The sequence below is a fragment of the Lepidochelys olivacea genome (assembly GCF_965140295.1).
Source record: "Lepidochelys olivacea isolate rLepOli2 genome assembly, chromosome: 9".
NCBI classification, from domain to species: Eukaryota; Metazoa; Chordata; order Testudines; family Cheloniidae; genus Lepidochelys; species Lepidochelys olivacea.
Genome location: NC_140419.1, coordinates 48,499,595 through 48,516,349, shown reverse-complemented (window position 1 = coordinate 48,516,349; position 16,755 = coordinate 48,499,595). Strand labels below are relative to the sequence as shown.

Below are 16,755 nucleotides of genomic sequence, written 5' to 3'. Positions count from 1 at the left end.
TTACAGGGACAAACCATCCCGATGTGTCGAAAGAATAACAAATATGGCAGGCGACCAGCTTGGCCTAACGGTGAAATCCTAGCGGATCTTAAACATAAAAAAGAAGCTTACAAGAAGTGGAAGGTTGGACATATGACCAGGGAAGAGTATAATAATATTGCTCGGGCACGTAGGAATGAAATTAGGAGGGCCAAATCGCACCTGGAGCTGCAGCTAGCGAGAGATGTCAAGAGTAACAAGAAGGGTTTCTTCAGGTATGTTGGCAACAAGAAGAAAGCCAAGGAAAGTGTGGGCCCCTTAATGAATGAGGGAGGCAACCTAGTGACAGAGAATGTGGCAAAAGCTAATGTACTCAATGCTTTTTTTGCCCCCCTCTATTCGACATTGGTGAGGCCTCATCTGGAGTACTGTGTCCAGTTTTGGGCCCCACACTATAAGAAGGATGTGGATAAATTGGAGAGAGTCCAGCGAAGGGCAACAAAAATGATTAGGGGTCTGGAACACATGACTTATGAGGAGAGGCTGAGGGAACTGGAATTGTTTAGACTGCAGAAGAGAAGAATGAGGGGGGATTTGATAGCTGCTTTCAACTATCTGAGTGGTGATTCCAGAGGGGATGGTTCTAGACTATTCTCAGTGGTAGAAGAGGACAGGACAAGGAGTAATGGTCTCAAGTTGCAGTGGGGGAGATTTAGGTTGGATATTAGGAAAAACTTTTTCACTAGGAGGGTGGTGAAACACTGGAATGCGTTACCTAGGGAGGTGGTAGAATCTCCTTCCTTAGATGTTTTTAAGGTCAGGCTTGACAAAGCACTGGCTGGGATGATTTAATTGGCTATTGGTCCTTCTTTGAGCAGGGGGCTGGACTGGATGACCTCCTGAGGTCCCTTCCAACCCTGATATTCTATGATTCTATGATTCTTTCTACATATTGTTGTATGTAATTTGCTATAGGAAAGCATAAGACCCTTCCCCTCGACCAAAGAGAGATGGGAAAGTGGTTATACTTACAGATTTTAGGCGGGCTATTACTGAAGTACTACATAGCATTCCATGGTTGTGATAGTTTGATAAAAATATGGATAACTTCAAGGTGTTTAGGCAAAAGAAACCAAATGCTGTAAATCAAATCCGGATTGTAAGTAAACAGACCAATGGCATGCCAAGACACCTATGATTCCATTCTCACTGTCAGAAGAGGTTACTCATCTTGTGCAGTAATTTGAGTTCTTCAAGGTGTCTCCCCCTGTGGGTGCTCCACTTCAGGTGGGCCTATGCACTGTCCCTTTAGTCAGAATCTTTTGGTAGTGGTGTCCATTTGGCCCATGCATGTGCCCCACATATCCTTGTGCCTCAAGCTGAGGCTATATGGGGCTGAGCAGACTAACCGCCCTCAGTTCCTTCTCCACCACAAAGACCCACAAGGGAGACTCCAAAGCAGAAAGAAAGTAGGGTGGGTAGTGGAGCACATGCAGGAACAAACATCTTGAAGAACTGCAGTTACTACACAAAGTGAGTAATCTCTCCTTCTTCTTCGAGTAATATCTCTGTGAGTGCTCCTATTCAGGTCACTCCCATGCAGTACTCCCTATGGCAAATTGCCAGTACGATTATGACGGGTCCCGCGCTTCCTCTTCTTGGGGGGGCGGGTTCAGGGCGCAGTTTCCTGCCCCTGAACTAGGGAATCTACTGTCCCACTAGTAACCCAGAAAAGGGTAGTGCAGAGGGAGGGACCTGGGCCTGCCCTCTACTCTGGGTCCCAGCCCAGGAGCCCTAGGGATAGTGGAAAACCACTTGAACTAGTGCTTCCTTCCCCTGGGCTACTGCCCTCTCCTGCTCTTCAGCTTGTGGTGCTTCCTGCCCTCTCTCTCTGCACAAGCCGGGTGTCTCTTTACCTACGGTCTTGGTCTTCTAGCCAGCCATGGCACTTCTCCAAACTCTCCTCTGCTCCAACTCCTCCAAACTGCTCTCTGCTCCAACTCCAAACCACTCTGCTCCAACTCCTTCAAACTGTTCTCTGCTCCAACTCCAAACCACTCTCCTCCAACTCTTTTCCCTGGCTGATTGAAGCAGGTGGGTTTTATCAGGTGACTAGCTTCAGATGCTCTAATTGGCTTCAGGTGCTTTTAATTAATCTATAGAAACCTTTCTTCCCTCTACAGGGAATAAGGCTTCTCCTCGTTCTGGGACTTACATATCTCTCCTATATCACTCTCCTGCTGCCTTCTGGCCATGCTGTATCACATCCCATTAAGGAGGTGGAAGGTTCAGAACAGAGTCCAATACAGAAGAGAAGTACATTGAGTACAGCAGCATCTGATTTTGCCACAGATACCAAAGCTTAATGATTAAAAAAAGATGAACAGAAGTACATCTGTAAGTAAGGCTTTGGATGTAGACTGTGCTCTTCTGGAATGTGTTATCACAATGGAAGGAGTGTGAACATGAATTCTGTCATAACAGATCTTAATAAAGCTGGAGATCCATTTTGATAACCTCTGTTTCTAAAGTACTGAACCGTTGTTTCTGTCCACAATGGACACAAATAGTCTTGAAGATCTTCTCAATGGTTTGGTCCTATCAAGGTAGAATGCCAATGCCCTTCTGACATCTAGGCTATGGAATATGGCTTCTTGAGTAGTCCGGTGGTTTGGGGAAAAAACCCTGGGAGATGAATGGTTTAACATGAAATTCTGAAGACCCCTTAGATAAAATCTTGGATGTGCACATAATGACTCTTCCTCTCTGGTGAATACCATAAATAAGGGATCTGTCATGAAGGCTAAGTGAACCTTAATGGAATTCACAGAAAACCCTGATTTTTCAGTTCCAATAGGTAATCCAATACCCAGGGAAAAGGAGAGTGAGTAGCCAAAATCTGACGACTGTTACACCAAAGATAATATTGTTTCCGTTTCTGGGATGTAAGTATGTCTTGTAGATTCTTTTCTACTATTTAATAAAACATGTTGCACCTCTGACAAACAGGATATCTCTATTGCCAAGAACCACCAAGGAACCATGCTTGGCGCCTCAGAATCTGCAGGTGGGAGTGAAGTGTTCAACCAGTATCTTGGGTCAGTGGGTGAGGACTGACTGTAAGCCTCCAGGAAGGGCGAGAAATGAGTTTGATCAAATAGGGATCCAGACCTGTCTGGGCCACATTGGTGCAATCAATATGACTCTGGCTCGATCTTGTTTCATCTTGTTGAGAACCTTTAATAGTAACAGTGTCAGTGGATACGCATAGAGAAGTCCTTTCATCCATGAGATGAAGAGAATGTTTTGTATCATATGGAGCACTACCTGATTGTGACATTCCTGAGGGTACAATCTGGGCTGTTTAACAGCTGTATCATCTCAATTCTCCAACCTGGGGTGCCTTTTACACTGCTTTGCTGTGAGAGCAACCTCTCCTGATCTGCTCACAGCCTCCAGCACGTAAATTATTCTCAGATACACTGTACGAGTGCTACGGCCAGTCACTCTTGAATTACACTGCAAGGCAACACTCAGTCCCAAACTTTCCCCAGAAATGTCTGTCTGGTACTCCACAGCCCACTCCTGGGCAATCCAAGCTCATATAAAGTCTGGCATTTTACGGATTTTCTCAAACATTTCAGTCCAGGCACACTGGTTTAGACAAAACAATAAAACAAGCTTATTAGCTAGAGAAGGATAGATTTTAAGTGATTACAAGTAAGGAGGCATAAAAGTTAGAATTGGTTACAAAGAAATAAAAGGTGAAACACAACTAACACCTAACTTAACAAGCTAAGTGAACTCAAAGCAAAAGTCTCTCTCACCACGTATTCTTGCAGTCTTACTGGCCGAATTCCTTTCTGCCAGGATCCCTCCCCAATCCAATGATGCTTCCTTTGTCCTTCAAGTGTTATCGATGCCGTGAATAGAGTTGAAGGAAAAAATGATTTGGGCATCTGTTTTTCATTCTTTATACTTTTTCCTCTCCTTTGAGAACCATCTCCAGCTGGGGTTTAGGAGACAGAAAATCTGTGGCGTCAGGAACCTTCAGCTGTTTCTTTGTAAATTTCTTGCTCACATCCTTTTTCTTGCAAAGAATGGCTGTTTAAACAGACGATAGTCCATTTGATTTTGTTGACACTACTTGAGGTATCAGTTTGCCTTTTGTCTCCGAGGAACTGGTTTGTGGCTACTTTCCTAGATTTGGATTATGTCTTAACTGCATACAATATAATCTTATAACTTTACATACAATGTTGCCACACACATTTGACCAGGGCAATAATGATCAGCAAATCATGAGTTTTCAGATGATACCTTACAATGCATAGTTTGTACAAAATTTATCATAGTCTTGAAAAAGGGGTGGACGTTGGGATACGGACTGTCAGACTGATACGTTTTGCGTTGGCTGCCATGGCAAACAGAGTAACCTCCCGGCTCAGAATATCTTGTGAAGGACTCAGTAGTTCAGTTCCCATTCGTAATTTTGGAAGACATGTCTGCTGAGGTCATCTGCCTTAGAGTTCTCAATACCTTGGGAGGCAAGAAGCTGAAATGAATATGTGGTTGGCTATGCACCAACTTCAGAGTTTTATCACTTCAGCACAGAGAGATGGGGAATGTGCATCTTCCTAATGCTTGATATAATACATGCATGCCATGTTGTCGGTCATTATCTTTACAGAATTTGATTTGATTAGCAGTAGAAAGTGTGGACAAGCATTTTTGACGGCTCTCAATTCCAAAAGATCAATGTATAGAAGCTGCTCTTGCAGTGTCCATTTGTCCTCAAATCTTGTGAGGTCCCAGATGTAACCCGCAATCCAAAAATGAAGCATCTGATATTATCAGTATGGTAGGGGGAATCTACAAGAATGGAACACCTGTGCAGGTTTTGGTTTGGTCCTTCCACCAGTTGAGTGAGTGAGGAACCCACTGAGGTACATATATTAATCTGCCTAAACTGCATTTGTTTGGTTTGTAATACCCTGTAGAACTCGGAGATGTAATCTGGCACGCTGCACACTACAAAGACACAAGCTGACATGTGTCCTAGCAGCTGAAGACAATCTTTTATTACTTGAGGACCACCCAGAATCTTTTAGATGAGATTTGCTCATGCATGAAATCTGTTGTATGGTAGCTATGCTCTGCCTGTCAGTGCATCCAGGGAAACTCCTATGAAATCTAAATGCTGTAGAGGAGTCAAAAAGGACTTTAAGGTTAATTTGAAGGCCCAAGCTGTGAAACAGGGAACAAGTGATCCTTACTGATGTCAGCGCTTCCTGACATTCTCTGTCCCTGATCAACCAATTGTCTATGTGTGGGAAAATGATTATACCCAAACGACGTAGGTAAACAGCAACTACTTCCAGAATGTTTGAAAATATCCTTGATACTGAAAATAGAACAAAAGGGAGCACCCTGTATTTGTAGAGCTCATTGTTTATTAGAAAATAAAGAAATCTCTTGTAGTGAAGAGTAAATAGAGACATTAAAATGAGTCTTCTAGGTTGAGAGTTGCAAACCAATCTCTTACTTCTAACAAAGGAATTATTTCTGCAAGTGTCACCATCCTGAATTTTTGTTGCTTTACACATTTATTTAGAGACCTAAGGTCTAAAATTAGCCTCCACCCCCCTCCATTCTTTTTGGGAATCAGGAAGTACTTTGAATAGAATCCCCTATGTTGCATAGGAACTGGTTCTATAGTTTCTAAATGTAGAAGACAGGTCACCTCTTGCTCTAGCAACTGATCATGAGAGGAGTCCTTGAAGAGGGATGGGGATGGGGAATGGGTAGGAGGGATAGATTTGAAATGGATAGTGTAATCAGCTGTTATGGTTTCCAAAACTCATTTGTTTGATGTTATATGTTCCCATGCATCCTGAAAATGGGAGAGAGGGCACCCAAAAGGAAGGAAAGGTGTAAGATGGTGCAGCTGTAAGACTTTGTCAGTTGGACGGTTGAGACTCTTGACAAAGCCATCAAAACTGTCACTTGGAGGACATGGATGGTTAAGATGATGTAGCTGTAGCCAAAGACGGTTTCTTTTTTGTGTATCTTGGTCTCTTGGACAGAGGTTCAGAAGGTCTACAATATGTTGAATATGGATGGGCATGCTCTCTGTGTCATCTGAGACCTAATAAATATCCTTTTATTTACTGGAGTGTAAATCCCTAGGGGTTGCAGTTTAGCTCAAGTCCTTTAAAGTGTGGAGAGATATATCCATCAGGTCCCCAAAGAGCTTGGACCATCAAAAATAAGGTTGTTGACAGTACTCTGCACCTCTCTTGTAAAGCCCAACATCCGTAGCCAAGATGCTCTTCTGAAGTTTGTAACATACTAGAGTTTATGGTGAGACTCCTGAATCTCCTTTAAGGGAATCTGCAGAATGTCAGCAATCTGCTTCATCAGTGCATGAAACTGCCCAAAGTCACCCGCCATAGAAGGTGATGAAGACATGACAGCTTAATTAGCACGTAAGTAGGATATATTAGAAAGAGGTGTCACCTCCTCATCGACCCTTGCCTCTTGCTCCTTAAAGATCTCTCTGGCCTAGATGATGGTAAAGGGGGGAGAGGAGAATGAACTCTTCTCTATTCCTTCCGGTAGTGCGAGGACCTCAATGTAAACTGTTGTTGATAGAACACCCACAGATCCCAGTAAGGCCACTGAGGAGGCCCAAATGGCATAGGTTGTGGCAGCCATCTGTGTTCCTGCCATGTGGGTGTCATTTATGTCTATTCTCCTATAATCCGTCAGTGTAGGAGGGAAAACAATGTGTTCTAGAAACCTGCCCTGAAATTTGAGAATCTGATGAGTCCTCTTCCACATACTCATAGCTGTTGGGCTTGCAGAGCAGATGAGGGCAATGTGGTGTTCTAGATGATAGAGGGATCGGTGACCGAGAGAGTCTTGACAACTGACTAATCCCCAGCACTTGTTAACAGAGGAGACTCTGGCTCAGAAAGTATTATCAGATCCTTAGGGTATGTAAACTCTTGAGATACGGACTGTATCAAAGATTGGGCTGAGTGGGAACCTATGGAGGATGGCTTCAGTACTGTTGCAGCTGGCACCAAGCACTTGTTATAGGATTCCCTCAGTACCATAGGTAGGTGAGCAGTCTTTGATAGCGTTAATTTTCTTGTTATTTGTACTGAGTGTTGTTGAGGGATGGGGTTCGTCTTTTCAACCCGGAGCAGAGTTAAGTAAGGTTAACTGGCTGTGACTAGTATCTATGGATGAACACAGTTGATTTGCTAGGGGAATGGAAAGTCTGCATGCTCCTTTCTAAGTGAGCAATTTGTATCAATTCTGTGAGAAGACAGAAACAGTTTCTTTAAAAAAATCAAATGGAAATGGAAACCATGTGAAATAGGGAAATTCCTCTCCAACTCAATTATGGCAGATGGAAATCATCTTAGGAAACCCTTACTGTGGTTAAATTTTGTTGCAGTATTTGACTGAACTGTAAGATCTATTTCAACAACAGTCTACAGCCATAAGAATAGCCATACTGGGTCAGACCAAAGGTCCATCTAGCCCAGAATCCTGTAGTCTCACAGTGGCCAATGCCAGGTGCCCCAGAGGGAATGAACACAACAGGTAACCATCAAGTGATCCTTTCCCTGTCACTCATTCCCAGCTTCTGGCAAACAGAGGCTAGGGACACCATCCCTGCCCATCCTGGCCAATAGCTATTGATGGACCTATCCTCCATGAATTTATCTAGTTCTTTTACCTGTTATAGTCCTGGCCTTCACAACATCCTCTGGCAAAGAGTTCCACAGGTTGACTGTACTTTGTATGAAGAAATACTTCCTTTAGTATGTTTTAAACCTGCTGCCTATTAATTTCATTTGGTGACCCCTAGTTGAATCTTATTCTGTAAAGCTGAGGAATATTGACATAATTAACATTTATGAACCCTTTGTCATATTTGCTATACTGCTGCAAACTGATTTGACAATACTTACCTAAGTCAAGCAGTTAATAATTTTGTCTGGGTTTTTTTTAAACCAGAGAATAAAGAATTATTTTTCTATGATTTTAATAAAATGTATTCTCTGTCATTTTTCAACAAAAGCATTAAAAAAAAAATGAGATGCCTTGTCTAAAAATCTGAAGAAAGTGATTTTTCTCAAGATATAATTTTACAACTACCTAATTACTTAGGAATGCAAAAGAACTTTAAAAAATTCAAACATATTCAGATTTATCATTTCCATTACTTTTCTCCAAAAAATAATTCAAGTCAGAACTCAATTAGATGGTTACAAAAGTCCCATAAAATTTTTTGTCAATTGTAACAATCTGTCACTATGGTTCTACAGTACATCAATATAATATCACAGAATCATTGAGTATAAGGCCAGAAGGGACCACCACGTCATCCAGTCTGACCTCCTATATGTCACAGGCACCAACATCACCCAACCATTCACACACTGAACCCGACAGACAAAAGTATTACAATATATCTAATACCTATAACATAAACATTTCACAGTAATACAAAGGTCTGAACCATCTATTTCAATAACACTCACTCTCTTGCCAGTCCCCCTGCCCACTGGCGGATGTGCTTCAGCAGCTTGTCGAATTGTACACACCATCAACTCAATCAGAGCACTCTCTTGTCGGTCAGACATTGCTGTGGAGAAAGAAAAGGAAAGTAGATTTGATCATCTGTATTAAAGTAATCATGTACATGGTGATTTTATTGAATGAGTGCATAAAATGCAGAAAACTAGTCAATGGTAAAACTTTCAAGAGTACATAAGTGATTTAGAAGCCATAATCCCATTTTCAAAAAGTGATCTAGGGCCTGGTTTTCAAAGGCATTTAGGATCCTAAAGATGCAGAGAGATGCCTAATGAGATTTTTAACAAGCACCCATTGATTTAATTAGGAGTTAGGTGCCTAGGTGCTTGTGAAATTCTAATTAGGCACCTAAATCCCTTTGAACATCTGGACCTAAGGTCAATGTTGAAAATGGGACTTAGGCACTTCTGAAAATTCTACCCTGAGGTTAAATGTTAGTTTAGAATACAATCTATTCAGTACCATTATATAAGCTTTTCAAAATAATCTATTTCACCATTATCAGAAATTCCTGGTTTAACAGATTTTAAGGCCAGAAGGGACAATTATGATCCTTTACTCTGAACTCCTACAGAACATAGGCTACAGAGTTCTATGCAGTGATTCCTCTATTAAGCCCATAAATTCTGGTTGAGTTAGAAATCTTTTAGAGAAGCAACTGGCTTTGATTAAAATAATTCAAGTGATGGATATTCCATCACACTCCCTTAATTGATTGTTCCAGTAGTTAATTAAATTCACTGTAAAATTCATAAATTATTTCCAGTTGGACTTTATCTAACTTCACCATCTACCCATTGTACCCTGATTTGTGTTTTTCTGCAAGATTAGAAGACCCTCTACCATCAGAGATCTTCTCATATAGGCACTTATAGATTGTAATCAAGTCACCTCTTAACTGTCTCTTTTACAAGCAAAATAGATTGAGATCCTTAAGTCTCTCACCCCTATGGCAGTTTTCCAGCCTTCAAATAATTTTTGTGGCCCTTTTCTGAATCCTCTCCAATTTTTCAACATCCTTTTAAAAAGTGTGGATGCTAGAAATCATGAGTCCCACATACATAAAATCATCTTCCTACTCCTGCTTGAAATTTCTGTTTATATGTCCAAGGATTGCATTAGCCTCCTTAACCACAGCATTGCTCTGAGAGCTCAGGTTCACTTCATTAGTCACTATCACCACTAAGTCCTTTTCAGAGTCACCGTTTTTTCAGGATATTGTTCCCTACCTTGTAAATATGGCCTGCATTCTTTGTTCCTACATACATATGGCCTTGCATTTGGTTGTATTGAAATGACTGTTGTTTAATTGTGCCCAGTTTATCAATTTACCTAGATTACTCTGTAACAATGACCTGCCCTCCTCATATTCATCCGCTGACCATTTTTTGTCATTTGCAAACTTTAGCAAGAATCATTTAATACTTTCTTCCTGATCATTGATAAAAATATTAAATAGCACTGGGCCAATGACTAATCCTTGTGCGAACCCACTAGAAACACACACATTCAATAACAATTCACCACTAACAATTACATTTTATGATCTATCAGTTAGCCAGCCTCTAATCAATTTAATATGTACTACACTAATTTTGTATAATGTTAGTTTTTTAAAATTAGCATGTCTTGCAGTACTAAGTGAAATTGCTTACAAGTACAACATAGTCCAACACCTTTACCAAGAAAGCTTGCAGTCTCATCAAACAGTAATATCAAGTTTGTTTAACAAGATCCATTTTCAATAAAATTAATACCATTCAACATGGATTTATGATCATCTGTTCCTTCCTTCCTGGATGAATTTTAGAGCAGCTGTACCATATTTCTGTGATCAATGTCAGGGTAACAGACCTGCTCATCACCTTTACTCTTTTAAATAACAATACAGTAGCCTTTGAAATACTAAAGCCATTGGAGCTCTGCACCGGAACACGTGTCTGCCTGGATGGGGCCTTTATGTAGTCTAGTGATAACAGCAGTGTACTCAGAGCAACAACTCCCAACTTCTATTCCTGACTTTGCCATTGAATTGGGTAACTTTAGGCAAGTCGCTTAACTTTACTGCACCTTGGTTTATCCCTTTTAGAAAAAGCTATTACAACAGTGATAAATATTATTTATTTCAAATTTATAATAAAGCAGTCATCAATGTATTTTTTTTCTTCTAGTTTTTATGTATTTTACATTAAAATGATGATGATGTTTGTAAATACTGAGTGGGATTTTAAAAAGGCACCTAAATGACTTAAGAATTGGGAGGGTAGGACACAGGGCGACTGTGCCTAAGTCATTTAAGCACTTCTACATTTCTTGCTCATCATGTTTCCCAGGATTAGATTTTAAGAGCTTGGATTTTATAAATAATGTGATAGATAACTATACCTAAAAATCATAACTGACTTTTGAAACAACATTTTTTGGTTTTGGAATTTCCCAGGTTTATATAATGTTTTATATTTTGGTTTCTTCAGATAAATGAAGGTAGTTTAAAAATATAAACAAATTAAAAATGTAAATGGTGAAGCTAACAATGATTCCTGCTAAGCACTTATTTTTTCAGTGCGCATCTGACAAGATATTCTTGTTCTTTCCTCACATATGTCACTTAGATATGAAAGTGTGAACAGCAAAGTCTACTTTCACCTACTCACTAAATAGCCATAGCAAATTAAGCATCAAATCCAAAACTAAAAGCCAAGTCTCCTACTTCCAAAGTCTTTGATAAACCCACTAGGCCACAGCATTGTAGTTAGCCTATTAAATTATGTCACTGAAAATACTGGGCCTGAATTCTCTACTGCTTTGCATATTTCACCCACCTTTTATTCATTTTAAACAGATGTAAATGTCCACAAAAGGTGCATGGCAGTGAAAAATTAGGTTGAAAGGGAGTGAATTACTCTACACCAAATTACTCCATTGATTTTTATGCCCGTATTTTGGACTCACCTAGTGCTTATTACCTGCAGCCATCAAACCAATTTACAAATGAGGTTATGAATTATTACATACATTTTACTAACCAAGGGCAAAGCTTTGAATAAATTTCTAAGAGTCATTGTGCTCTAGTGTATAAACTCTATGGATCTTGCCACCTCAATGACCAGGGTGTCTTGTGCCAGATTTGCCACAAATTTACTAATTATAATCTCTGGCAAGTCATTAGCTCTGTTCCTCAGCTACCCCACCTGGAAAACTGACCCTGCATATTTCCACCAAGCCATGTGGATATTTTGATGGGGAATGTACAAGGATGAACAATTTTACTTGATGTAGGATTTCCCCTTCACTTTTGAAAAGTAGCCTCAGCAAGTCTGGATGTTAATGATATTCTCTGCTACCCTTTTTTCTCCATCATTTTCATTGGCAGAAAATAATGTCTATTTTCTGGCAATTTCTTAAACATTTTGTAGACTTAAGATCAGTATGGACCACTATGATTCTGACCCAGGGTGTGGTCAGCCATTTTACTGGAAGGAAGTGTAGTAAGAAGGTTACCTTGAACCAAGATTGAAGTCATTAGAAAGCATTTTTCACTTTTATTTGCTTGTAACCATTTTTGACTTTCTCCCTTACACTTGAATTCACTTAGAATCTTATCTCTTTTTGCCAACAAACATTTACATGTTACATTTAATCTAAACCAAGCCAGTGTTTGTTTTAACTGAAGTGATTGTTGCTTTAACTGGAGTTAACAAACTGCTGTGTTTTTGTCTTTTTAATGGGGTAACTTTTACTTCCCTAAAAGTTCCAGTAGAAGGCTGGACATTTCAGGGGTGATGGTTTTGGGGAAATCTGGGACTGGGGTGTGTGTTGGGGGTCACTCGGCTAGTAGTAACCAAGGCTGACGGAGATCATTGTGTGGCTATGATGTAACAAGCAGGCTGCTGAAGTCAGAGATGATGAACCAGGGATGCTGAAAACACAGATACTTAGTGCATGCTTGTGTGGTGACTGGGAATGTCCAGACAGGGATCTCCATAATCAGTGCATTTTAGGGCACTCAGGATTACAGGACAAGAAGTGACACTCTCTCACTGGTCTGGATTGCACCTCATAATGTTACATAGGCTGCCCCTACAGGTATGCATTGGTAAATACACGTGGGGCTGAGGATAGGCCAAATGGGAGTAATGTGTATTGATAATGCTGACCTGCCAGTACAAATCTCAGAAAGTTTCTGTGGGTTGGGAAAAATCACCACATGGAAATAGGCATCCTGAAGATGGAGGACAGAAAACCAGTTGTTTTAATCTAATATGGAGATAATTATAGCAAGGTTACCATACATAATCCCATATACTTGAAGTACTTGTTGAGACCTTGGAGGTTAGAATAGATTTCATCCCTCCCTTGGACTTGCAGATCAGGAAATAATGTAAGTAAAATCCCTTTCCTCGATGCTGAAGGGAAACTTCTTCTATGGCTCCTAAAGCAAGCAGAGTCTGAATCTGCTGAAGAAGCAGAGACTCATGACAGGGCTCCCTGAAAAGGGATGAGGTGAAAAAAGGGGGATGGACAGGAATTGGATGGCATATCCCTATCCCACAAAGCTTAATATCCATTTGTACATAGTTACTGTTTCCCAAGACCTGTAGAAGCAGGATAGCCTGTCCCCAAATGGACGGGATATAATCAGGAAGTTGGCAAGCAGTATGCTGCCCTCAAAAGGAGAATCAAATTGGCTGCTTGCCCAAGGTGCAGAAGAAACCACCACAGCTGAACACTCCTGAATTAACAAAGAGGTAAAGCAAGTCTGATGCTTCCTGATAAGCCTGTGGGATCAATATGGTTGATACTGAGACTGATGTTTTTGGTACTGAACTTGAGGATGACCTGCAAATGGTACTAGAGTTGACTGTGTGCTGCTGAATTGATCTTGTCTCAATATAAGAAAGCAGGCAGACAGCCCTGCTCTATCCTGCATATGGCCTGCACTTTTCTTAGAAGAGGAGGAATCTCTCCATGTTCTGGAATGGCTCCAGTAAGTCTCGTAACTCCTCTTCCTCAGAGGACCAGAGGAAGAATGATCTCTTCTCCTCAGAGAAGAGTCACAGTATGGCTGGGCAACAGCAGCCTGTGTTGCCCTGGATTTGAGGGGTGTGTAGACCCCAGAATGTGATCAAGCCAATTTCAACCACATTATGTGCATTCAGCCACCATAAATTAATGAAGTAGAACACCACATAGTTAAGGGTTAATTTGAAGTGGGCTTTTAGATACAAGGTCATATCTAGCTGGCAATTTCTGCTAATCAGAATGGGGGCAGGGGACAGACAAGGAAACAACTGAGACTGAAAATCTTGGTGGTTGGAAAATGTTGAATCTAGACGCCTCTGATATTAAAAGTTTATTGAAAGCAGGAAAACTGATAATTTAGTAGGGATTATTATGACCTATGTGTTTTGTAGAAGTTAGTTATAAAGTCTAGATAATAGAGTGTACTTTGGATCAGTTCTCTGAAGCCATCTTGAGAGACGTTTTTCCTGATACCCTTTCTCCCCAGCAAGTGAGTAACTGGCCACTGCGATCCTCCTGTTAATTACTCAATACCATTCCAGATGTTAGGTAAATATCTGGGATGTTTTAAACCTATTGCTTATGTCTGTGTGTGCTTAAATCAAATAAACTGCCATGTTAGATAAGAGCATGCTTACTTGTATTTAACCTTGATCAGACAGAATTGCTGGGTTCCTACTGATTTATTCCTGACACTGCCTGGAGTGAAATAGTTAAGTTGCCCCTGCTGTGGGTTCTGAAAACCCCGGGTAACACCTATGCCAGCTCTGAGGTTCTCTGAGGGACTAGGTGATCTGTGGAGGCTCCCGGCACCAAAATGGGCCTCTTGGTTTGCTCCATAAGGTGCTGCTTCTGGTGTATGTCTCTGGCTATGTGCATTCTCTTTTTGAACAACTTACAAATGGAACACTTTTCCTTTATGTTTGCCCTTCTCTGAGACACAGTAAACAGCAAGTGTGAGGATCACTGTTAGGGATAGCTACCCCACATTATGGACTGTGTTTAAAATCTGGCGATGGCATTGCACTAGGCTAAATACTATTTAACTAAATAATTAACATAACTAATTACTAAGTGTACTACTACTACTAACTGTAATTAAATAACTATGGACACACATTCACAGAAAAATCACTGTGACACCAAAGCTTAACGTAACATACCCCACCCGAAAGTTCTGACCCAAGCCACAGCCATGAGGAGGAACAGAGGGGCATTGGGACAACGCTACCCTTAAATAAACTCGGGAGGGGCTATGAAGAGTCAGAGAGTGCATGGACTACCCTGATGGGAACTGCTAAGCAAAGTTCTCCAGCTTCAGCTCGCTGGGCCAGCACACACCTGAGAGGAATACAAGTCTGCAACCATTCAAAGAACAATTGAAAAATATCTACTGTGTGTGTTCAGTGAGTTATCTATGTTTGAATAATCATGTAATCAAACTAAATCCAACTTCCTTTAAATGAGGCCATGCACTGCTCCTCAGCTGCAAGAAAGATCCAAAAATGGGGATGGGGGAAATACATATTTTCCTTTCACCTCTCATTCAAAAACACTTGAACTGTTTACATTCAAATTTTCCTGAATAATTCACCTTGAGGCAGAGGCCAAGCATGGAAAATTTCATTCCCAAGGTTGAGAGTTTCAAAAAGTAATGAGCCTCAACTATAATACCCACCATAATTCCCTAATCACAGCAATGATTTACAAAGAAGAACTTGAATTTGGGCCAAAATCTCTACAACAATCCTGTTCCTTTGCACTACCTGATTGGTGCTATGGAGCTGGAATCTCCTTGTAGGAGACCAGTTGTGAATTGGCCCAGCAGAGAGGATCTCTCATCTGGCATAAAGCTCATAGAATCAGCTTCTGCACCAACTGTTCTCTCCACCCTGGCACTGGGATGCACAGACACAGAGAGAGTCAGAAAGGAGTGGAGCACAGCTCTATTGCATCAATTCTCAGCTGGTATAAGATACATCTGGCCCTTGGCTTGCACTGGGGCAGGTGCAGAATGGTCCACAAAATCAGGGAGCATACTCCTTGATGGCCTCTCCTGAGTGTTCGTCACAGGAGAGAAACTGAACTTAGCAACGACTCTTAGTTGTTAACCAAAGAGCAATGAGTTAACGTTCATTAATAGATTGTTCAGATAGTAGATTTCCTAATTACAATGTCAGAAAAAATCAATAGAGGAATTCAATATGAGATACAGAAGAACTGTATTTGGAAAGTATTGTCTTTCAGGCTTGATAAGTCTATTGTTAACATATATTCCCATGATGGTATGCACAAACACAGGCATCTATTTTTTATTTCATTCATTACACTAGATTCAGCAAAGGAATTCAGCAGCAAAATTCCATTTCCCCCTCTTTTCTCAACATTTGAATAGTTCTAGATTTAGTTTTTACATCTGAATAAACTGGCACTTTTCCAGACATAGTTGTTTTTAGCAATAAACTTGTTGTTGATAAAGCAATGTTTTATACAAACCCCTAAATTCAATAATTATCACCTGAAGTATTGGCTCTATTCAAAGCCATATTATTATTATAATTACCCAGTTTAAAGTGCCCAATAACATGGTAGTCACATCACTGTTCAGATAAGAAAAGAAGGTGCTGGCCCTCTAACTGTAGACAATGTCAGAATGAAGGAGGCAAGCAAACAGCAAGATGAAAACTAGTGAGCAATTAGTAATGCCATTGTTTCAATTAAATATGAAACAAAAAAAAAAGTGTCCCTTTGATCATTGTGTCTTGAGGACGAATTAAGGCAGTTCCCATTTAATGTGCTGCCTTCTACTTGAAAATCTGCATTAACCCCTCCCAAAAATCAGATTAATTAAAATATAATATTTCCATTTTGCATATCACTTCTAAATGTAGGATTGGAATCAGACATTCATAACATCCAAAGATTAACAGCATTTTTATTAAGAAGAATTAACCATGTTTTATTACATCAATTTAATGTATTTAACAAAGTAACACAAATACCTTCTTCTCCTTGAACTGGTTCTTCCAATAGCAATTCTGTCATGCACTCCCAGTCCTTCAGCAGTTCTTGAGAGCTCTCCCACAAACTATCCACTAAGTAAGCTGCATGTTCATGCAACTAGAAATAACAAATCAA

At 40.4% G+C, this 16,755-nt stretch overlaps 1 protein-coding gene across 5 annotated transcripts in view; it reads right to left on the bottom strand.

Moving 5' to 3' along the window:
* The window catches only part of STAG1 (STAG1 cohesin complex component), a 381,779-nt gene that overhangs the window by 137,877 nt on the left and 227,147 nt on the right, over positions 1–16,755 (bottom strand). For all 5 annotated transcript variants that reach the window (XM_084638723.1, XM_084638721.1, XM_084638725.1 and 2 more), the window contains 2 exons: positions 16,620–16,737; positions 8,541–8,644 (listed from right to left, as the gene is read on the bottom strand). In XM_084638723.1, the coding sequence (XP_084494849.1) occupies positions 8,541–8,644; positions 16,620–16,737 (222 nt within the window). The remainder of the gene's footprint in view (positions 1–8,540; positions 8,645–16,619; positions 16,738–16,755) is intronic.